This window comes from Puntigrus tetrazona, chromosome 25, assembly GCF_018831695.1.
Source record: "Puntigrus tetrazona isolate hp1 chromosome 25, ASM1883169v1, whole genome shotgun sequence".
Classification (NCBI taxonomy): Eukaryota; Metazoa; Chordata; class Actinopteri; order Cypriniformes; family Cyprinidae; genus Puntigrus; species Puntigrus tetrazona.
Genome location: NC_056723.1, coordinates 11,170,748 through 11,195,670, shown reverse-complemented (window position 1 = coordinate 11,195,670; position 24,923 = coordinate 11,170,748). Strand labels below are relative to the sequence as shown.

At 38.6% G+C, this 24,923-nt stretch overlaps 2 protein-coding genes across 3 annotated transcripts; both read right to left on the bottom strand.

Annotated features, from left to right (window-relative positions):
* Window positions 1–483: 483 nt before the first annotated feature.
* fbxl22 (F-box and leucine-rich repeat protein 22) lies at window positions 484–12,537 on the bottom strand. Of its 2 annotated transcripts, none has more exons than XM_043228298.1 (3): window positions 10,924–12,537; window positions 7,557–7,836; window positions 484–1,460 (listed from the first exon to the last, which is right to left on the bottom strand). In XM_043228298.1, the coding sequence occupies exons 1-3, from the start codon at window positions 10,943–10,945 to the stop codon at window positions 1,112–1,114; spliced, it is 651 nt and encodes a 216-aa protein (XP_043084233.1). In that variant the 5' UTR covers window positions 10,946–12,537; the 3' UTR covers window positions 484–1,111. The 2 variants fall into 2 exon arrangements, with proteins under 2 accessions (XP_043084233.1, XP_043084232.1); XM_043228297.1 differs by having other exon boundaries at window positions 7,557–8,402; window positions 10,924–12,535.
* Window positions 12,538–13,026: 489 nt separating this feature from the next.
* On the bottom strand, window positions 13,027–24,459 carry usp3 (ubiquitin specific peptidase 3). Its single transcript, XM_043228292.1, has 15 exons — window positions 24,102–24,459; window positions 21,245–21,305; window positions 20,350–20,493; window positions 20,135–20,218; window positions 19,945–20,026; window positions 19,433–19,515; window positions 17,957–18,070; window positions 17,267–17,380; window positions 16,163–16,309; window positions 15,491–15,597; window positions 15,333–15,413; window positions 14,602–14,720; window positions 14,398–14,511; window positions 14,076–14,143; window positions 13,027–13,885 (listed from the first exon to the last, which is right to left on the bottom strand). Exons 1-15 carry the CDS (start codon window positions 24,190–24,192, stop codon window positions 13,720–13,722), a joined length of 1,575 nt encoding a protein of 524 aa, XP_043084227.1. The 5' UTR covers window positions 24,193–24,459; the 3' UTR covers window positions 13,027–13,719.
* Between the last annotated feature and the right edge of the window lie 464 nt (window positions 24,460–24,923).

Sequence of the window (24,923 nt, the reverse complement as noted above, 5' to 3'; positions counted from 1 at the left end):
ATGCTAATATACCATAAACAATATGTCCAGAAATGTATAATATATATAATGTATATATATTGCACCTCTTAAAAAGACATTCATATTGCACACCTTCATTAAGCAAATTTATTAAGTTCTCATTATTATGCTAAAAATATATTCATATGTTTCTTACAGGTTTTCTTATACTGTGTGTTTAATATGGATGAAATCTTGTGTTGACCAAACGTTTTTATAATACAAGAAATTTTATTTGCTTAATAAAATGTGGTTTTATGGAAGTGATAACAATGCTTTGTTCCTTTTTTGAACGAAAGCATCTGCTAAATGCATAAATTTAAAGGAAATAAGGCACTCAAAGCCATGGTATTTTGTAAATATTGTACCTTTGTTGTATTATTCCTACATATACATATACATATATATATATATATATATATATAGAGAGAGAGAGCAAATGTGATAAATGTATATATATATATATATATATATATATATATATATATATATACTCACTACACTGTAAATATATATTATATTCATAATGTAGTATGGCCTCTATTGACCTTATTGCTTAATAAATGTCATGCAGAAATGCACGTAAACCTGTGCTCTATTAAATATTGTTCTTGCATAACTAGAAGGAAGTCCAAAACCCGCAATGAGGATAACCAGCTATGAGTTGTTCCAGAACTAACCTAGATTATGCAACCAAAACATGCTGTGCTTTTAATAAATACTGTCTTTTACAGAGTTTGCCAATGTTTTATTAACAAAACCTAAGATTTGGTTGAAATTTTTGGACTGGGCTGCTGCCCTGCATATTGAATACATAGTCTTTGTACTGTGTACTTGACCGCCGAGCCATTTCATGGAGTCAAATGGACAAACAAACAAATGAAAAAACAACCCAGGGAAGAAACAAAGAATGAGTTTCAAAGGAGAATTAATTTTCTAATAAAACAACATGGTAGAAACGAAAACTGAATGTAAACAAGCTGAAGACTGACTCTCTTGGAAACTTCAAATTACAAAAGAAATACTGAAAATAATAAAATTGGACCATAATTGCACCGGACAGTATTGTGAACCCCAATTTGACATGAAATCTCTAGGTAGCCTCTAGCTGTCAGGAGAAGATCAAGAACTTCTGCAGAGCTCTCCTGATCTGTGTTTTCTCCTCAGGCTTGCTGTCTGGAATCATATCAGCACTGTGTAGTGCGCTCAGGTGCACTTCTGGTCTCTTGTCCCTGACCTCCTGCAGCCCTGCCTGGGTCACGTTGCGACAGAAGTCCACTCTTACATCTGTGAGACTGTGGCCATGGTCTACAACAGCCTGGAGGACAGAATCAGTCATCCGAGCACAGTTTTCTAGACTAAGGCTGTGTAGTCTTCTGCAGCTTCGTAGCATGTTAATAACATCACGGTCCGTAATGTGCCCACATCCAGACAGAGTCAGCGAGAGTAGATTCGGACACCTAAAACAACAACAACAAAAATATTTGTCATGCTGATAGAGAGGAATAATAATTGAAACATTCAATATCCGGTGCATACTTGTTGGTCAGCTATTGGTGTAGATCGGACAAGTGAATTAATTAACAATAGTTTGTTAAAGCTAAAGTGAGTCATTTACGTGCTGCTTGTTTTCAAACAGGTTTCCTTGTATGTCACTGGTCAATTATGTTGATAGCCCCACCCCCAAACTGTTGCCATTGGCTGAGATAGTGTTGCTATCCAAGCTGGTCATGATATTCAAACAAAGAATGTTTTGAAAGACAGTGTTTACACATTGTGACATTCAATTTACAAGCAACTAACTTACCGTTGTATTTGCATTTTAGACTTTTTTTTTTACCGTTGTATTTGCATTTTAGATTTTAGAATACTATAATTTTGAAAAAAACACACACAATATTCTACATTTATTTGACATAGAACTTTCAAATGGGTTCCCCAAATGTTCTTCTGTCTGCCATTGGTCAGACAAACACATGGCTCCACCCCAGACTCACCCCATTGGTTGAGCCTGTGTTGCTGTGTGATGCTTGTCAGAATTTTCACAAACACAGAAATGTTTTGAAAATGCCACAGAGAAGTGAGGGAAAAGTGTTTATTACATTTGAAATATGGATATTTATAAAATTAAAAATGCCTGAATTTGCTACAGTAGGCCTTAATTCAGCACCCAAAGCCATGTTAGGGACGTTTTATTAAGTTTGCGCACACTTTATCTAACATGTTTTGGACTGTTATAGGGAACCACCACCTACTGCAATGATAGAGCTTAAAAGTGCCAAGGCAATTTTTTTATATAACTAACTGGATTCGTCACATACCCATAAGAATGCTTCAAAGGGGAGTAAAACACAGCCTAATATATGGGTGAACTAATCCTTTAAGCGATTAGACAGTAACAAAAAATAGGATATGAATTTCACATATGTAATGATTGCTTGTAAGAAAACCGTCCGCCAGAAATTAACTGGTTGGAAAACACACTAGCTTACTGCATTACAAATGCTTTTCGCTCCTCCGGGGACACATTAAATGATAGGCTCTATAATAAACGTGTTGTCGATAGACAGTAATTGACACATTTTGCAACATAGTAATCGTAACCCAAGACTTTAGGCAGTAATTTATGTGGCCCCATCAGGCATTTGCATGGTATTATACTAAGCATCGCATAACAAAAACCATTCCCTAAGTCAGTGTTTGCTGTATCAGCTGTTTTTGCCACATAAACACAGCTGGTGCTCTTGCTAAATAGCACCAGCTGAAAGCCGAGCCGTTTCTCATGCCCGCACCGGCTACTGGCGAGTCGCCCTTCTGCGTGTCCGTGATTCTCCTCTGCTGCAGCCTGCTGGTGGACTCACACAGGGTCACACACGCTCACACGGAGCGAGCTAATGGCTGTAGCTTTGAGATGTCATTCACGTTTACTGATGCAGATTATATAAACTCTTACATAATCTTACCACTTAACCACATGTGAGACCGGCACATTCCAGCCGCCTGTAAGTGTTATGAGCTCTGTCCCAATAACCCTGGCCATGGGGCGGATCTCACACTACACGTGCCATTGCTTTTATTATCCCAGACGGCCATCGGTGACACAGACGGTCTGATAAAGGGATCAGCAGGAGAGGAAGGATGAGCGAGGCTCGCAAGAATTCGAAGCCTCAGGGATCGGTTGGTTAGGTAGTTTCTGCTGGAGCAGCTTTCAGCCATTGTGTTTGAGCGGGAGGAGCTTTCAGAGCTGGCCAGATGAAGTAAACACGGCAGATATATGCGTCGCATCATCCCCGGTTACATAAGCATGCCTTCCTCTGGCAGCTCCGCCCTTCTTTTGTGCAGATGTTTTGTTTTGTTTTTTTTAAAGGCATTTCCATCAAACAGGCTTAATGAAAAACTAACAAAGACTTAAGTAAGTCTTATTTTACTTTGCTTCTGAGAATGAAGCTGGGCGTAGGGGGGGGCCAAAACCTTACTAATATTTTCCATGACACGAGCCATGAAGGTTTTCCCATGTGGATACGGCCTCTGTAGACATCCCACACGTGGCACGACGGTAATTTACCAGGAATCAGATTCAGCGCTTTTTCTTTGAACTCATAGAGTCATCACTGTGATAGTAGTCTTTCAAGAGACTTATGTCACTCTCGGGACGCTGTGGAGGGTGTGTCTAGAGCTGAAGGACGGAGGCTGGAGACTTCTTTTCCCTAAAGCGGCCCTAATGACCGCTCCATGCCAAAAACGTCAACAGAAAAGTCCCACACAGCAGATGAATGTGGTCAAATGTAGTTGCGTTCTTTATTTTTTTTGGTTCCTAATAGCCTGTTTTGACAAATGATGTTATTCATCATGCACAGTATCCGTAACAAATGCATTAAGTTTCTTGTTTTGGAGCCAAAGGTCTACAGGAGATCAAAGCAGTCAAATTGTTGTGCCTTTTTGACAGTTATAGGCCGTTTGAAGTGATGGCATATTGTGATCGTGAGCATTTCCTAATAATTCAAGAAATGTTATTTCAACTCTTACTAATTAATGTAATTCATGGTTATATATAGATATTTTGTGGGTAGATATTAGAAAATCAGGAAAAAAAATATTACGCATTAATAATATAAATTTGGCCTCAATAAATTCTTAATTTGCTGCTTATTAATAGTTAGCAAGGTAGTTGTTAAGGTATTGGGTAAGACTATGGATATAGTATGTTTATGCCAGAATACATGCTTTATAAGTACTAATTAACAGGCAATGTGTTAATAATGAGCGTGCTAATAAGCAGTTAGTTGATAGTGAGAATTAGTCTATGTACTTAAGTCATTCCAGTTTGTATTATTTTTGTGTGTGTTCATTTTTGGCCATGACAATTTTATTTGAATTCGCTTCTGAAATTTAACAGATGCCAAAAGTAAGTTGGCAAAAGGTGTTCAAGAAAAGAAAGAAAATAAAAGTTTTATTTGAAGAATAAAACTAGATCTCTACTTGAACTTAATGACACCATCTGAGACTGCCTCTACCCCAGGCGCTTAGTGTTTTATACATTTTCCTGCCGCTGAAATGTATTGCCACAATGGCGTCAGCAAGTGTATGTGTGTGTGTGTGTGTGTGTTTGTGTGACACACACACACACACAGCACACAGTGACTGCGACGCACATGTTCATTCCACCCTCATCAACAAAGAACTGATTGTAGGCTCCACCTGCCAATGCAAATCACGAGAGGAGAGCTCACAAGGGAGGGACTTCACTCAGAGGAACGGATTTCTGCTTCTCTCCAGTTTCATCATGTGTGGCTCCAATTTTCTCTGGTCAAAGAACAACTGGCAATGCACTGATGAACCTACGATGCAATATCAAACACTTCTTAACCTCAAAAGAACTCTTTTAAGAACCCTCAATAACCCTCTCAAGCTGGCTTTGGTTCTTTGGAGAATTTCGCACCCTGGTGTGAGAACCTCTTCAAAAAGATCTTTGAACGCTTTAGATGTTTTCGACTAATTCTTAAGACAGATCAGAAACTGGCATGCTGATCTGAAGAGCCTATAATGAACAAAGAACTTTGTTGTTCTTCAAAAGCAACCATATACTGTTTAAAATAAAGGTTCTGTGGTTCCATTAAGAACTTTCAGCATCCGTAGAACATTTCCATTATAAAAAAGGTCTTTAGATCAATCAATTATTCTTCAAATAAATGTTTTTTAAAAACTGTTGACAAAGGTTTTAAGGGAACCAAAATGGTTCTTATATATCATTGCTTTCATTGTACTGCTTTTTGGAACCATTTCGTCATGAGTTGTTCCAGATCTTTGGTCAAAATACATCCGTTTTCACACTCTTTCTTTATCCTTAAGATTAAAACTTTCAGTTGGTACCAATTACCAAACATGTTCTGTGTTATATAACATTACCGACCACCGCTGACCTGAGGAACCTTTAACATAACACTAAAAAATTCCAAAAGCTTCTAATCTAAATGTTCTTAATTCTTCATACTATGTTCTTCAGATCTTATCTTTGGCTGAATCAAAAAAAACTTTTTTTTTTATTTTAGTGTTTAGTGTGTCTGTAAAGCGTGTGTTTTGCCAAATCACAGAGTTTCTTGTTTCCTTATAAGTGAGTTAACTGTGCAAAACGGCAGCGGGAGAGACCGCAGAGCTCCATCATGTCTCTAGTTATTATTGGCCGCCTGAAAGAGGCTGTACAGATCTTCCCTTTAAAACTCCAGAGGGTAGTTCAGCTGTGCACTGCGTGCTACTCCACAGACCTCGTGTCACTCAAAACTTGAGGCAAACTGCATTCCCAGCCTCAGCACGCTTCGAACACAAGCCGCATCTATGTCATGACGTGCTTGCTTGAAGCTAAAATGTGTTTCTGATGAACGTTTAAGGAACGGAGGTTTGAGCAGATCCCCATTTGTCTAACACTGGCGCAGTTAAATGGCTACGTGAGGAACCCTCATCCTGAAATACTTTTAAGTTTCCCACCATTGACGTCTGTACCTTAAAAAAAACTATCATGCTACTTCCTACTGTATCTGCGCTCCTCAAAAACACGTTTCTAATTGCTGAACGTTCTGTTCTCTTGTAAACCTTTTCAACTCAAAACAGAACCTGGTAAATGAGTAACGCTGTAACACGCAAAAATAAAAGTGGCTGAATGGTCAACATATTGCACTGTTCTTCAAATAATTTTGGTAAGTCCAAACTTTGAGCGACAGTTCCTCAGTTTCCTGTTGACTGAAGGGTCTGTGGTTTGCCTTCAGCTGTGGTCTGATGGGCCAGTTGTTGAAGACAGTGTTTAACATTGCAGTGCAGTGTCTTTGCTTCCATTTACAATTTCATTAATTTATTTCACAGCCACAGGAATATATGCTCCTTCCTAAGCCAGATAGACTTTATAAACATTAAACTGGAACTTGTTTTACCATGGGTTTAAAATATTCTGATGATTTTGTGGCTTAAAGAGTTAGTTCTTACAAAAATGTCATTATTTACTTACCCAAATGTTGTTCGAAACCTGTATGACTTATTTACAATGGAACTCAAAAGCTGATATTTTAAAGAATGTTCAAGCTGCTCTTTTCCAAGCAACAAAGGCAGTTACTACATGTTTTCAAGCTCCAAAATAAAAAAAAACTTTAGCACTATAGTACTAAGTAGTCAGTATGAAGTCTGTAGGAACACTGCAAAAAAAAATTGATTCATCATGAAGTGGAAAAAGTGAGCCTTTTCTTGAATGAGAAAAAACAAGATTTGTTTGCATCCATCGGGAATTCATTTACAAATCGCCGCAATCGAATGCAAGTAACAGGTTGCTGGGAGTTATAGATTCAAACATGTCAGAAAAACATGCCAGTTTGTAAGTCATCAGAGAAGAGACAGTGTTGAAGTGGAGAAAGTATAAGCTTGTTTTTGATTAAAGTGATAAAAAAAAATTAAAAGTGATGTGCACATTTATAATAAACACATCACACAGGATTACCCTAAATGTAAGCAATGTCCATTTCGATTTCATGGTGACTTCAAGTAATTGTTTACTGACAATTATTCCCTCCATCATACCTTTCAAATCTCATTTGCTCTTGTGCATATCAAACTCAACAAGTCATGATCAGTTATGAAAAAAAAATTGAATGTGATTTGGTGTCACATATGTAAAACGTAGGATCAACAGAGCTTTATGCAAGTTTGAAAAATTGTCAGCGCAAATGAGATTCAAGCACTATGGCAAAAACTACTAAAATATAAGTTTGTCTCACAAACTGGTCATATTGCTTTTGGACAAAGATTAGGCTAATAATAGTGTGTCCTTTTTTACCATTGGATACTGTTGTTTACAATAGGACAGATGTGTAACGAAGTTATTCTTTGACAGTTCGGAAAACACAAAGGTCAGTAAACGATCACGGAAACTTAATAATGGTGCAATTACTATACTTTTAAAAATAAAAGTGGAGATGGTATTCATTATGATTGCTTCATCTGTCTGAATATATCAGCAACATCTGCTTGTCCAAACCAATGACAAAATGAATGCTGAGGCCAAGAAAAACACTCACATGTGGCAAACCCGCTCCAGGAAGTCACTGACGAGGCTCTCGTGCTTCCTGCAGAGGTCCTTCTGGAATGTGCTCTTCATCCAGTCCTCAATGTTGCACACTTTGACCCTGCTCGAATGCCAGCATACAGCCAGGTACCTCAGCGAAGAGCCCAGAACATAGTTGTCCCTCCTCAACTCGCACGGAGACCTGAAGTAAAGTAGCGTCCACAGCTGTGGGTCCAGGAAGACCTGTCTTAGTCGTACGCAGGTCAGGGACAGGCTGCGACGACTGTCCTTGTCTAGGTACGAAAAAAGGTGCAGCAAACACTCCTGATCTAGTTCTGTGAGATGCATAGCAAGACAGGAGACAACCACATTGACCACAAAGCAACAATGGGACACTGCGTGTCTCGTGTGGCCTGGATTTGTGATTCTCCCCCAGACTGTAGCCTCTCCGAGGCCTTGCACATATAAGGTCGTGAGGAATGGGGGTTATTTTGGGAGGACCGCTGCAGGCACGGTCAAAAATGGAAATGTGTGAGGCACATGGACTCTCCCGGTCCATCTGTCTCCGACGCCTGGACAGGAGGCAGTGTGAGGGACGTTTAGAGTGTGGAGACTTCTGTTTATCACTCAGCTCCTGTATCTTGGGGGATGGGGAACAGCGAAGTCTTCCACACGGAGTCCCTGTTTACACCTGTTTTCGCTCGATCCGATCACAAGTGGTCAAGGGAGACATATCTCCATTTGCACCTGGTAGTAAATGCATCTCAAACGCGTCTCTTCTGACCACTTGTGCTTGGATGTTGAGGGCAGGGTCTCTGATTTTATGGCTGCGTGCGCTGCAGACTATCTCACTGTGTTACTGTGTGTTGGTAAAGCATACAAGAGAAACAAATATAGGAGAAAAAATGCAGTTCTTTCAATCGGACAAACTGGACACAATGGGTGAAGTTTAAACCCTTGTTTTAATGGTGGTGCTCAGTTCAAATGTGGCACTATATAAATGCAATGTGGACACCTCCCAGGTGAATAACAGGTACACTTCCATAATGTACTTAAAATGCTTGATTTACATGCACTAATTTTGTACTTAATATACTAAAAATGATTCTTAATATACATTTAAAATGATCTAAGTGTACTCAGCTGTGCTATTTTGAAACACCATGAATATAAACTAAAATGCACATTTAATGTACTATCTTTGTATTTATTTAAAATGTATTTACTTACCACTTGTAGTACACTTGAGTGTACTAGTGTATGAAAGATGGTTTCAAGTGGTAACTAAATACATGTTTAAATTCAGAGATAGTGTTTTAAAAGCAAATTTTAGTCTCGAAAATTGCACAGTTGAGTACACTTAGATGATCTGACGTTTATCTTTATAAATATTAAAGAATCATTTTTACTATAAAAATTAGTGTGTGAAAACAGAGCACTTTAAACACATTATGCAAGTGCACTTGTTTTTCACCTGGGTTTGTTTACCCCTGTGTTTAGCCTTTTGCTTACTTCTGATCGATCAGCCAAAATGTATCTAATACCAGGAATAAATGGCCCAGAGTTTCTGATTTTTATGGCAACTGAGACTCAATATATTCATGGACACACATTTACTCTGTTGGAAAATGTTGGTTAGGTAATTTTTGAAGCATGGCTGCTGGTTTAAGCTGGTCCTTAGTTGGTCATGAACAGGTCCTAAGCAGCTAGCTTGAACCAACTCATGACCAGCTGAAAACCAGCTTAAACCAGACCAGCAGCCATGCCTCGAAACATACCTAACCAGCATATGCTGTTTTTTTTCAACAGGGTGATGGAGATTTACATAAAGGTCAACATAGCTAACTATAGCTAGCAAAGAAGAACGTATGTATACAGATAAAAATGCAAAAAAGATGATAACACTGGCTTCTAATTAGAATGATATTCAGACTCTACTCGCCAACTATGTAAACCGCTAAATTATCCATCAGTTTAACTGTATCATATGCAAATGTTTCTAAGAAGATAACACAAATTAAGAGCAGGGCTTCTCGAGGGGAGCACACATTTCCCAGCATCAGATCTTATCCCCTGCCAGCACACAACATCACAAGACTAAATTTAGTTGTCAAATTCAACCCCTAATGTCAATGTTATTTTGTCAGCTAGCTATTTTTTGTACCGTGTAATGTTAAGTCAACCAATGTTAAGTCAAGGTCAAATTGTCAAATACTGATGTTTGTTAGTAGCGTCTGATTCTGGGATCATTTTTTATACATAATTATTTTTATGAAAAAAACAAAACAATTCAGGATGTTTTTGCCTGTGCTAGGAGAGGGGAGATCAGAAAAGGGGTTTGAGTAGAGACTAAAGTTACAACTAATGTCGGAGAGCAGCCCACAAGATTACGGCTCCATCTGCGATCCAGTTTTCTTGCCTTATGTTTCCACCTTACATTTACAGAAAAAAAAACTCTGTTCCACAATTTTCCACAATCAAATCCATTGTCGGTCTGCACATTTTGGTGAGTTTCATGGAAAATAGCGTAGTGTATGACGGATTACCCTTTTGAAGACTGCGCCCCTCAGATAAAGCATAACAATTCTATTATTTAAACCTCACAAGGAACAAAAGTCTGCTTCTACTGTGGTCGCTTTTTTTCAATAACAGATCCTTGGTTATGTATGCAACAGACAAATGCGATCTCTGCAGCTTGTTTTTCTCTGGTGCAGCTTGGGATTCAGTCCAGAGGGAGGACGTCAAACATGTTTTAGATTTTACGATTATTTGAAAATAGTGTTTCTGCACGACTTTACGTCGGGAACGACTTGATCCCCAGTCATTCCGTGTTTTTCCTCTGTGCTCATTTACAAATTTGACAAGTGCAAGATGCATTGCGTTTCAAAAGGTTTTAAAAGTCGAGTAACGTATGCCTTAAGTTGCCTTGCTTGCAATTTTTCCAGTTTAAACTTGAACGGAGTAAATGAATACATTTCTTGACGTATCACAGGCAGTGTTGGGGTAACAGGTTACGAGAGTTGCGTTATCAGATTACAGTACTTTTTTCAAGTAAATAGTAAAGTAATGCATTACTTTTACATTTTACAGCATTTGACCTTTTCAAATAAGTTTGTTTTTTATTCACTGCTGAGAGAAACCGAGAGGAAGTGAAGAAACACTTAATTGCTTCTGCCTTTACAGCCGCCAAAAAGAGTACTTTTGGGTTTGTTGCTTTTTAAACGCAAACAAGCAAGCCCAACCCAGGGCACAAAAGTAAAGTAAAGCAAAAGTAACCACCACAATTAGTTACTTCTATATGGAGTAACACAATACCTTCCCAAACGCTGATTAGGTGTATAGCAATTTTGCCCAGCACCAAACACAATTACAAAACTTACGAAACATTCCCTCATCTGCCATTGGTCAGTCAGACGGATAGCCACGCCCCCGGTCTCGCTCCATTGGTGGAGCTCACGTCGCCGTGTTTTGGCGCTCGGGTCCTGACAGCCTGCTAAATGGTGAAGGAACAGGGCGAGCTGCGGTTCTGCACCGCTTGCGCTCAACCGAACAAAGCGTACCTATAAATTAGCCAGGCTAGGGCTCGCTGGGATTATTCTGCACAATATATTGACACGCCACCTGACAGCAGCGCACGATGACTCACAGCGGACCTGGCATAATCTATCTCGGGTGAAGCGCGCTGTTTTGAGTCACAACGTGCCGCGATTGACGCAGCGGCGCTTGATAACGCCGGCCACGTGATCTTCCTGGCAGCTGTGACCCATCCGGGGGAGAGGGAATGAACTTTGCTGTCCTTTCTGAAGTGCGACGGCTTCAGACAGGCACCCGCAGCTGTCCTCGTCTTCCCGCCCGTCGGGGGCGATACCTCTGGCACGTGGCGTGTGGGGGAGCCCCGGTGTTCGTTTCGCCCCCGGGAGCTCGCGCAGGGGCGCGTGGGTGGCAGCAATTGATAGAAAGAGCGAGGGGTGGGGGGGAGGACAAAAAGAGGAGCTCGCAATTACGCTCGTGTGTTGAAGCGGTTGGCGTCATTAAAAAAAAAAAAAAAACCCTTCAGGGGTTGCTTTTCGCAGCGGGTGACGCTGGAAGTCGAGGCGTTTCGAGCGAGGTGGGAGACGACGCTGCTCCGCCTGCGGCTCGTGTTTGAGAACAGCCCGGAGAGAAAAATGCAGATTGTTTTGCACATTGTGTGTGCGCGCAAAACACGCCCGAATGATTATCGCACGTTGCGCAAAAGCCACGGCGTTTAATAGAGCACACCTCTGATATTGTATCGGGGAAAACGTCCCTCTGTAAAGCATCCTCTCTGTAAAAGCACCACTCCCCTTTACCTTCCCCTATGGATTATTAATGTTGAATATTGCGGAGAACGTACACGGCGTGTGAAATATTAAAATGATCTAGTTATGAGAATTCGTATAAAATTGGCCAATTAGAAGTCGGTACTCCAAGCAGATCTTTTTTTCCTGAGCAAAATGCTTTAAAAAAGAAGACAGAAATGATTTTATTTTAATAAGAATTTAAATACAGTGTGTAAAATTAGCCTCAAGACCCATGCTGCCCGCCCCACATACATATATACACACACACATAAAATATGAATGCAATATTATAAATAATACATCTAATTATCTAGATTTTTTTTGGACTTGTAACAGAAGATGTATGGCATTGGCAATGCAAGAAAGACACTGAACTCACTGATGCGTATTAAATTCAAACATGGCAGATTTTGTTTTACTTTCACTACCTTTTTTTTTTGCTTAACAGAGGTAATCTAATATTTTTTTGCCCTCTGATACAGAAGTGGGGCACAACTAGTCTCGGCCTCAGACACCCACGGACCATCTGATGCATATTTGCTCGCACACACAAATGGCATGCACTTCCTCTATTTGGCAAGCTGTAATCTGATTGGCTCATTTTGCACAACTTTTGGAAGCAAAAATCAAGCTTAAAAAGGTACACTGTTTAAAGAATTAACAATTGCGAGGAAGAACGCATGACTGGATTTCTGCTTTACCTGGTCCTTATTGCTCCATAAAAATAAAATTACGTTTTTTTTGTTTTTTTTTATGTCGACAAGAACCAGACCAAAAATGTATTTTAGCTATTATTTTATCTCATTTAGAGTGATTTTTTTTATATGTGATTACATTATACTTTAGGACATATACTTATTTAAATATAATATTTTAAATAATTTATAAGAGTTTCTGCAATTTATTAAATGTGTATATATATTTTATTTAATATTATTTTATTAAATAAAATTACAATTATTTTATTTCTCTATTATCACTTAATATTAAATATTTTTTGAATATTAAATTAGTATGTAGTTATACAGTTCAACATATATTCATAAAAATAAAAAAAACCCAAAAAGGTCTTGGTGAACACAAGCTGCAAAATGGACCATGAATGCAATGTTTTATTGCTCCCGTTTTCATTTAGAGAATAAAATGAACGCACAAACCAACTTTTGCACAATCTGCATCCCTTTAATTGTAAAAGGACAGACGGTGTACATCTGGTCAAACACTTTCAAGCGTAAAGGAAACGAGACACGTGAGCTACTGGACCCTTCAAAAGTCTTTTTCACATTAGTGAGGTGATCGGACTCAACTACTTGCTTCGTGATACAGACGACATCATGTTGTGTCACGTAAAAATCAAACATTTCAAGTTTTATTTCGGAAACGCCTCCACATCAAACTAGTTCAACGAACAGCGGGCTCAGGAGACGAGAACGGATTTCCGAGCCGAACAGAAATGGTTTTTCCTGGAGCAGCGAGCAGATCGTTGGCGTCAGCGTCTGACACAGAAACGTGACAGCTGTCATCATTTCAGACGACGGAAAACGCTCCGTGAGGAGAGGAAGAGAGAGAAAAAAATCAATTGTAAAGCGTTTTGTTTCTACAGTCAGTTTGAGTTCATTCGGCAGACAAAAAAAAAATTCCCCTGAAGAATTGCCTTTGGAATCTCATTTCGCACCGCTGCTGTATGAAGACGAAAAACTGGGACAGTCTATTGAACAAAAAAGACGAAACGCAAGCAGCAATTCGGTTTGTACTGAGGTTGTGTGACGCAACAAATCAGAACGGGATAGCGTGAGACGAAGAGACGGATGACGGCACGCGCGTGAAGGTCCGATGAGTGTTCTGGAGGAAGTCTTAAAGCTTGGCCGGACTCTCTTGGTCGCTGTGCTCGGTGTAGAACAGAATGTAGGCCTTGGCTTTGAGCACAGCCTCGTCGCTGACCAGAGTCACCGTGCTGTCGTTGAAGTGGTACCAGCGGCCCTCGTGAAGCCCGTAGGCCGTGTAATGTCCCGAGCCGATGCTGTGGAGAGGACAGAGCTCTGATTATCTCTACGGATCGGCAGAGCTGCTGATATAACGTCGCCCCCTAGTGGGGGACGAAGACACCCGACTCCGGCGAGCGAGATGAGTGCTGTAATGATGCTCTGTTACAGCTGTGGGAAGTGAGAAACGCTCTTATACTGTTGTTAACAGAACAAGCATTTGCTTACCCAGACCCGTGATGCACCACTACTGCAGCGAGATCATACAGACATCTCTCTGGTAAGCTGTTTTCAGGCTGAGCAGAATTGCATAATATGAAATCAATATTATATTAAACACAATACCATATAATATGATTAAACTGAAAATTAACATGAATTAATATACATATGTTTATACACTTTATATATATATAAATAAAACACTGTACTATTATATAAAAAAGACTATTAAAATACTATAGTTAATTTATGTAAAATAAAAACATTAAAAATTTACATACAACTTACAACAACAAATCTATGATTATTAGACAAATGGTTTCCTCACCTCTAGCAAGTAGCTTTTCATGTCAAGGCCACGCATTGGAAACTCTACATAGGTGTCAATCTTATTCCTCAGAAACGCCGTCCAATGAAACCTCTTCAGATGCAAACAAAGCACCTAGGCACGGATTACACAAGGTACAACCATTAAAAAAATGACATAAAACGCCTCCTATTTAAAAATCTGATATTTCTACACTTCCGTTACCTTGGGCAGTTTCTGGATCCAGAATTTCTTGGTGGACTTTTGTCGCTTTTTGCACTTGTGACACATGTAGAGCTCTGTTTCATCCAGTTCCTCAAGGTCTGTGAAACTCCGAAGGCAATCTGAGAGACACATACTGACTTAAAGTCTGCGTGACACTGGAATTGAACAATTCATCCATGAAGTCAATCCACACACAAAAAAAACTGTTTGAGTTCGTAATCTTTAATCCAAATCTGAAAATGCTCCTCCCCAAAACGACTGGTCTTCTCCGATGACATCAGTAACCACACCCCTTCAACCACCAGGGTTCATTTCTGAATGAAACACCTACTTTTCGTCCAATCAATGCGCAGTTGAAAAAACAAGCCACACCCTCTGTTTTCCTTATTTGATATGCTGTTTCTCTTGGAAGTACGTCATAATACGGAGAAGAAAAAAAACGGTTGCAAACTTTTGGTTTACGCAGACTGGGTTTACGCAGAGTCCAAAATTTGCGTATGCGATTTTTTTTTTTAAAAATGGGGGAATTCATATTAATCCTACTTTCCTATCAAAATGCTTGGCAGAAAACAAACATGATCAAAAAAAATGACGAACGAACGTTTTGGAGGCAGTAAGATTGACACACATTTAGGTTGTATTTGTTATTTAACGTGCAACAATTTCGGACTCAAATGACCTCAAGTTAACAAATTTGGCGGCGAATGCAGCCATGAAATAATAACTCTCACCATTTAAAGTGCATGTTGGCCCCGGCTCTTGGTCTTTTGCGGTCTTGATTCGAAACTGGCTGGGAATGTCCAATGAGAGATCTGGAGGAGAGCGAGATTTATTGTAACCATGGCGACAGAGGCCTACAAATCTTTTATAGATCGAATCGACGGCTCACCTAGGAATGGATCAAATTTTCGAGACTCGGTGCCACATATCAAGCAGTAAACCTCGTTCTGCAGGACGCCACCAAACACGGACGTAACGATAGTGGAGGTCCCATTTCTGGAAAAAAATAAATAAATCCACTCTACATTATTAAGTAAACGCACACAGTCCGATCCCGAGAGCGTTCGTCTGAAAGCACAACTAGTCCGTCTATTCGCAGCAGGATTAACCTGCCATTTTGTTGAGCACAATCCACTGAGCACGCCACAACACTGCACTTCCTTTTCAATAACCCCAGCAAATCCAGCTCTTGGCCGAGGGCTTCCTCACTTGTCTGCAGCTATTAATACAAACACAACAGGGTGGCTCTGGCTCTAGCAGCAGGCAAATGTGGGAACAGCCGTGTCTGTGTACGAAAAAGACTTCCCTCTGCGTGGTGTAAAGAGTTATCTTTATCGCTGCTGCCCACGTATTCACTAAACTAGCAGGGAAGATATGGAACAAGGGGTGGCCTGCTGAGATAGACCTACCTCGAATTAGAAACTTGCCCCGAGCCATCTGTGTAGTTCACTGAAGACAAGTGTGCTTTTTTTAATATTAAAATGAAAAATGTGTTTGAAGGGTTGCTTGCTCATTGAATGGTGTACGTTTTGTCGAGGATCGAATGAATATATGTTCGTACATGCAGCAGTTGCTCTCGGAGGCGTGTTTGGCTCCGTCCGGGGACAGGGTGGGACTGGGCGACCCGTTCTTGCTGCCCTGCATCTCTCGGTGGAGGTGATCCAGAAGGTAGCGCAGGAACTCGTGAGCATCCTGTTGCTGGTAACCCCTGTGAAATGCACCAGAGAGTCAAGTCAAAATGTACTTCTTGCTGAAAAGATTATTCTGAATGATTCATCAGCACATTACTTCAAGGGAAAAAAAGTTTTGATATCTAGATCTACACTGTATGTCTTAATTCGCTGGGGGATATTTGTAGCAATAGCCAAAAATACATTGCATGGGTCAAAATTATAGATTTTTCTGTTATGCCTTCATTATGATATCAAGTAAAGATCATGTTCAATCAAGATATTTTGTAGATTTCCTACCATGAATGTATCAAAACTTAATGTTTGATTACTAATATGCATTGATAAGAACTTCATTTGGACAACTTTAAAAGCAATTTTTTCTGTATTTAGATTTTTTTTTTTTTTGCACCCTTAAAAGAAAATCAAATACTTGTATCTCAGCCAGATATTGTCCAATCCTACATACATCAATGGAAAGCTCATTTATTCAGCTTTCAGGTAATGTATAAATCTCAGTTTTGAAAAATGTATTGGGAAACCCCCTTCCCTAGAACAGGCACTTTCAAAACTGTGGCAAAATTTGCATTATTTTTTACTGATTGAATAATATAGTAATATAGTAGTTAACTTGAAATAGTTGACTTCATCATGAAGCTCCTATCTAAAGTATAAATCTGTTTATTTTCGGTTTATATTTTTTTAAGTCAAGGTCAAATTTCTTCTTTAAATGTATTAATTTTCCAATTATTTATTTCTAATTAGAATATTACTTGGGTTAAATTCTATTGCATGTGTTCTTAGGTGTGTTTTCACATGCATCTTTAACTCAGACAGTCTGAAGTCTATTCATCCATCAGCCACTTATCTCTAATAAAAAATAAATAAATAACATACATATGAAAAAAAAAATAAGTGCATAAATAATGAAATAAATTCAACAAATCCAAGGCAAAACGGCGACACATTGTTTAACTGTGTGATTTTTATGATACCTGAAACTTGGCATGATTTTCCAGATGACATAAAAGAGAGCATCTGGGCTAAAGGCGGTCTGACTCCCCTGCCAAAGTGAACAGAGTGTTTTCCTGAACTCCTCGACCAGAGACCTGCACAGCAGAGCAGAGGAATAGAGGTCTCTTAATGACCATCACAGGGACTCCAGGACAGCGCTTATAAACTGATAGATCCGCTCTGTTCTTAAAAAACCATGCTTAAACCAAACAGCACGGCATTTTGTGTTTAGATAACAAAAACAACAAGCTTCCCTCATCCTCAAAAACCATAAACAAACTACAAAACAAGGTCAGAACAACAAAAAGTCTCAGACTATTAAATATGGGTTGTAGTAAGGGTAAACATGGCTTGCGTCGACAATCTTTTAAGGCTTTATCATGCTAGTAATTTACCAAATAATTACATATAACTCACATAAAAAGTTAATTAAAATAGTTAATATAAGTATATTTTAAGTACATTTTTTTATTTAATATTTTATTATTTCCACAGTAGATGTTTGTCAAGGAATATAAATTCTTTACGGAACAAAGACTACAGCCATTTCATAAACATTTAGAGCAGTATGGTATTGTATATGATATACTGTAAGGGCTTCCATTATGAAAGATATTCAATATTTTCACCCCCACCCCACCCTTTTTGCCATTCAGTGGAGAGGACCTTACACACTGCTGTCCCCCTGACTTCTGGTGTGGTACATTCTCCTTCCTGCCGTTTTCCCGCTTCGTAAGGCCACTGAGGGCAGCTCCTTGAAATAACAGCTGAACACCTGGATGTTACTGGAGAGAGGAAACAAAAACCAGCGTTTGACCAAACAGAGCTGTCTTACACATGACTCAAGATCCTTCTGAGTTACGGCCGTTTGTTATTACTTTCCAGACGCGAATTAAACATCCGCAGTACGCCAGAATACCGTGGTAACATTGCCAAAGCTTTTTCCATGGATCATAGCCAGTAAAAGTGCGCAGAGGTAGATTTAGTGTTTTATTCAGGCCTTGAAAACTGATAACATGAAAGATTCGTTAAAATTATAGTGCAGTTTGATGATGAACTTGTTGTTGGCTTGTAAAGCCTTGTAAGAAAGTTTTAAATGACTGAGAAACACTTACAGTTTGAAGAATTTTGGTAGTCAAAGTCAATAGATTGTTGCGAACACTTTTTAGCATCTTGCTAGCACGATTTAACATATAACTAACATGATTTTACATAAGGCTAGCTTGTTTTAGTATGTTTCATTATTTTAGTATGTAACATTTCTAGCTTGATTAACGTGTTGCTAGCATGTTTCTAGCCTTTTTTACATGTTGCTATCATGATTTAGCATTTTGTTAACACTAACAACATACTAATTTGCTAATGTTTTACGCTAACATTAGTAAAATGGTAAGAATGTTACTAACATTGCTAACATGCTACTAGCATGATTTAGCAAACTGTTAACATTTTACAAGAATATTAAATGATCGTGCGTAATCATTTGTTAACATGTTAACATACTAGAACGTGCTAGAATGTTTCTAACATGATTTAGCACACTGCTAACATGTTTATTATGTTGATGCCATTCTTTTTCTTTGCTAGCATGTTTCTGCCATTATAAACAACATTGCTAGCATGTTAAAACATGGTGCTAGCGTGCTTTAATGCATTGCTAATATAACACAAATTAGCAATTGCATTATTTACCTAAACAAACATTTCTTTGACTTGCTATTACTTTAATTAATTCATCCTAGCTGAAAAAATAATTTCATTTTGTTTAATCCTTCTGCCGGCAAATGTTTGAACGGTAGTGCAACTTCAGTGAAATTAATCTTTCCCCCAGTAGTTCGTGATAATGCAGGCTGAGCGGTTTATGCGATATTTGGCACAAGCTGCTCGCCGCGGTTTAGCCATCAGCCCGGTTAGAGTAAGGTTGGCTGCGGTGAGCAGGCAGACGGCCTAATCCGTTCCCTGGCTGCCCACCAAGCTCTCCTCCAGCCAGCTCACAGGCCACAGAGGCGCCGTTACCTGCCAGCACATAGCAGAGGCTCCGGCACAGTGCAGGGAGGCTCTGAGCCTCCACCAGCCGGGCCACCCACACCCTGCCAGGCTACGCATCGCCGGCTGCCCTTGGCTCGGCTCGTGAGGATCGCTCTTACCTCAGGGACTGGAGAATGGCGTTCATGAAGCAGGTGTTGCCCAGGTTTCGGAGGCCCGTGGCACACTGCGCTATGGTGCCATCCTGTGACATTAAAGGAAATTATGGATCCAGCACACATTTGACAAGTGATGCATACAAAATTGTAATTAAAGCACATATACTCCGCTAATTAAATTTACAAAAATCTGGGTATTTCCTTACAGTCTTGTCACCTTATACTGCAACTGTAACTTATACTGAATGTGTCAATATTTAATACTAAAGTTTATCTCTATACAGATAGACAGATCATTTTAACATCTATATATATATATATATATATATATATATATATATATATATATAGATGTAAAAATTATCTGTGTATATAAATGATAAAACCTGAGTCATCTGTTTTGACCTTCCAGTAATTACTAACGATTAAATACGTGGATGGACGTAGTTTTTCCGAACCGTATCTTGACACACCGGAGTCTTTTACACGCTTATCTGAAATCTGATTAAACGTACGCTGTCTTTCTTCAGCTTGCTGTCAGGAGAGGAACTGTCTGACAGTTTTCTCTTCCTCTGTCTGTCGGTGTTAGACACGGAGCTGAAAAGAGAGAAAAAAAATCCATTCAAAAACAATAATATAATCAATGTATGTGGTGGACGATGATTGATGAATGGATAGATGCACATCGACCAGCACCAGACGTACTTTTCCAAACTCTGCAGATGTTCTCTGACCCTCTGCACATGCCCTAGTTTTGTGTCGTTCACCACAAATTCATCACATCTGTAACTACAGGGAAAAACATGACAGATTAACACATAACCGTTCACCGAAATACTGTATGGACCGTTCTTTGAAGGCACTCATCTTACAGCTGTCTATGGAAAAATATTTCTGGGAAGAAATGAGAAGAAACCCACCAGAACGTGCTATAACTGTTACAGTCCATACACAAAGAGTGCTGCTGGCTCTTCTCGCCCGACTTTTCTCGCTCTGGCTTCCTTTGACTGCCTCCTGGTGCCTGAATCTCCTCGAAATGCTTTTTTGCATGTCCGTTTACATACCTGCCACAGGAAACGGAGAGAATTTAATATTTTATTCATTAAAAAGTATTTAATTGTAACTGATTTTTTAAAAATATTTTGTATGTTTTAGTACTTTTACACAGCTTAAAGATTTTAAGATTTAAATGTAATATTAACTTTAAGCCATATATACAGGGTTCCCAGTGGTTAGCTTCAAATCAAAGGAGATTTCAAGGACTTTCCAGGTCCAAGACCCTCAAATCAAATTCAAGGAATATTTAACAAATTAAATATTAAATCACACATTAGTTTACATGCATATAATGTAAGATTTAATTTGTTAAGCAATTTATTCTGAACCCTGGGGACACATTTCAAGTGAGAGCAAGTATGCATTGTTTCCTTGTAAGATACACTGTACAGTTTTCATCTCTGGCAAGCCATTCTTTGTAATCTTCTTTGGTGAGCCAAATATCTTGAAACTTACATTTTCCAGGCATCACGTTTCTGCCTATTTCTGCAATTTTTAATGTGTGTGTGTGTGTTGAGGTACTATAGTAGTAGTTTTGTATACACACAAACATCATGGCAACATGCAACACGTGAAAAAAATGTAATGCAACGTGTAAAGCTGCGTAATTAATGTAAAGCTAATATTCATAGGACACTAAGTGTTGGCGAAATAACTGAGCTGAGCGAAGGGAATAATATGGATTTTTTTCAAGAAAACGTCTTGCAGAAAATAACAAACATAACCACACCGACTAAAAATATCGATTCAAGCACTCACCTTCCACAGTGCACGTTCAAACACGTCAGGCAAACCCATGGGCTTTTGTTTGACCGGCAAACTGCAAAATATCAAAATATACAGCATAAGAGTAACATTCATGACATGATTGGCATTTTACAGATGCATAAAACAATTTTAATAAACACCATTTTAAATCTTGGGCTATTGGCCTTACAAATTGATAAATATATAGGCTAATATATATATATATATAATATATATATATATATATATATATATATATATATATATATATATATATATATGCACAACCTGACAAATGTGGAACATGTGACAACAATCATTTATTATTAAATTATTAGTAAATTACTCAGGCTGGGTGTAAAATGTTACAATAGGCTACAACATTATTATTATTTGTGCTTTTTTTGATTTTGTTTTTGACTGTTTCTACATTTTTAAAAAACTGGCATTCATAACATATAATGAAATCACAAGTAATCTTGGGATAAAAAATAAATAACTAAATATTTTACACCATATATTCTTCTTTATAACATTAATGTCATGTATAAATTTTTTTTTTTTTTAAATAATTGTTTTTTTTTTTTTGTAATCTAAACATAATTTAGCATTTTACAGATGAATCCAGACCCACATACTCAAGACACCTAGTGTATAATGAAGACCTCTGTAATGTGCAGAGATAAGGTGGCATGTTAACCTTATGCGAATGTAATCTCTGGCCGTGGCCTGCTGGGAGAGAGCGCTTTGTTCTAATTGCCTTGATCACCTTCCCTCCGAGCGCACAACAAGCATCTGAATTAGCCGTTGCTAAGGAACGGTCGATTCTCGTGAATGCTGGTCTGTGCGCGACCCAACAAATGTGGAAAAAGTCAATAGACCCCGTCCGTCTCCTCGTACCTGCTGACCGCCCGGGCGCTGATTAAGAAAGCTGTGCTATTGTAACACGCTTTATATAATACGCTTGACACAAAAGAAGCGATGCTCTAACAAAATCACGCTGTTATGAGGCACAAAGCCGGCTGAACAGGTACGCCGTGTGTGATTGGCCCAAAGAATCTGCCTTACTGAAGCCGTACTCATTTCTATTGTATTGGGAGGTGGTTCGTGGTTCTGTTTTTTCGTTAAATTGATCAATGGTTTAAACAGTACTAATGATGTTTTATAAGTGTGAAATGTGTTAAACAAGAGATATGGGGTATTTCTCATGTCCCGTGGGTGACACCCTAAATGTTCATGGGTGTTCGGTGTAATCTAGCACGTCAGTTCATCTGCGCTTTGGTCTGGTTAAAAACACACGTGTGTTAATAGTTACGGGTGCATGATGTGTTCGTAATGTTATAAAACTATTTATTTGATGTCGGTACGAAAGCAATAAATATTTATAACCGGTCACCTGCAGTCGTTTTTTTAAATCATCAAATAAGACGTACACCAAATGGTTAAATTGTAAATAAACGCTTATTTTACTAGTTGTTTATGTTCACTATAAAACACCTAAAACCAGGAAATGTTTCAGATTTAATAGGATTCATCAAATGTGACAGCGAAGACATTTACGAAGTGTGTTACAGGGGTTTATTTACAAGTAAACTTAAGATAAACGCTGTTCTTTTAAGCTTTTTATTTTATTTTTTAATGATAATAAATCTTTCTTGAAAATTCAGTTTTTATATATATATATATATATATATATATATATATATATATATATATATATATTATATTGTAATAATCATTTATAACATATATTATAAGAAACTCTTTTCAAAAACCTTTTTTTTTCTACTTTTGTGTGGTGGTATGCTTATATATTTGCCTGAATATCGGCCATATAGTACAATTTTATATCATCTACGCTAATAAAAACATATCAAATAAACCTATTACCTACACATCATGTTTATTTATAGATAAATGATATGCGTTTCATTGAGGTTCTGATGACAACACAAAAACAAGCACTAGATCCTACACTTCTTTCTACAAGTTCGTTGCCATGAGACTTAATGAGTGACTTTAAAGGTCTCTCCAACCTTTAGTGGCTTCCTTGAATGTTCTCCGGGACGTTTTTCCAGTCCCACACTAAGCCAATAATTACCATCCACCGTTGCTCGCTTTTAAAATTGCCGCTTTTAATACTTTCAAACGAGTCCAAACTCAAGAAGGAGAGGAAAGGTTACAGATCCTTTGTATTTCGGCGCTATCTTGCACATGCACGGCCCCGAACGCATTAACATCACACTAATGTTGTAAAAATGTTTGCATTATTTCCGGCTTGTTTTCAGGTCTGTCTTTCTAAACCGCTTTATATCGCGTGCATACGAAGATCAACGTTAATCGTTTAATGTAAACCGGTTTGCATCTTAAACGATCAGTTCAAGATGAAGCAAATGAGCACAATAACATAAGATTAAAAGCCACTAAGGAAAAAAAACCGTCAACTTTTTGAAAGGGTTAAATAAGCAGGCGAAAGCGAGAAGAAAACGCTGACAGTGGATAGATATTAACGCTACTATATTAAAACATTTCTTTCAAATGCCTTCATAGAACAATAAGCTTTCCGCCTTTCGCCCCAAAATTAGCAAGTTTGGCCGCTGTGTGATGCTAAACTGCTTGGTTTGTGGGTTTAATATTTAAAAAAAAAAACAAGCACAATCACTGAACATTATCATTTCATTATCATGTTATGTTTGTGTGTTCTTCGTGTTTATTGGTAAAAAAAAACACACACAAAAAAGTCTCCAAGCGCGAGCTGCTGAGAGCAATGAGGCACTTAGCCGGTCCTGCTAGCTCGCAGCTAGCTCCCCCACGAAACCGACCGAATTATCGCTCGTTATTAATGAATTACGACCCGCGTGTAACTCACCGGAGCAGCACCACGAGGAAGGGGAACCGTTGGGGAACCGGGTCGGGTCCACCGATATAGAGACACTGGAGTTAAGGTGAGGGCACTCCATGAGTCTGTGCGCTAGCTAAAGCACTAGCTAACCCAGCCTGTCCTCTTCTGGATGATTTCTGTGGTACCTGAACTCTAGAAGTGTGTGATAATGGGCACAAAATGTGTTTTCGCTTGCCGGTTGGTGGATTCCTGAACGTTTAAATGCGCGAGGAGTGATGTTGCTCTGCTAAGCGCATTCAGTTGTTGTGGTTTAAGAGAGCAGACATGCATGCACACAACTAGGACTGACTCAAAACCTACCGGGAGCCCTAACTAGACAGCAAAAAAGAGAGCAGCCTCGATTCAGGTTATTGTCTGTCTCGAGCTTGCTTTCCTTTAATGGGATGTTCACACGAGCACGATGTGTATTAATCGACAAAACACACGTTTCTTTCAGAACAAAGGCTATATAAGGCGTATAAACCTTCGTAGCAGAGCAGTAATAAATACTGAGAGAATTATGTAAGTATTTATCACTGCTCTGCTGCGAAAGTTTATTCGTGGAGAAAGGAAGAGGAAATACGAGCAAACGTTGACTCAGGACCAGGTTCGTCATGGTACAACTATTTTCCATTTCAGAATTTTATTGTAGTTGTTCTGAAACTATTTTTTTATGCTGAGAATAAAACTATGGATAGCAATATAATACTATATTCCGTAAATGTTCACTTAATAAATTAATTAGTTATGTAAAAAATGCACATTATATAATAATTATTTATTCAGCATATTCTCATTTCTTTATTATTA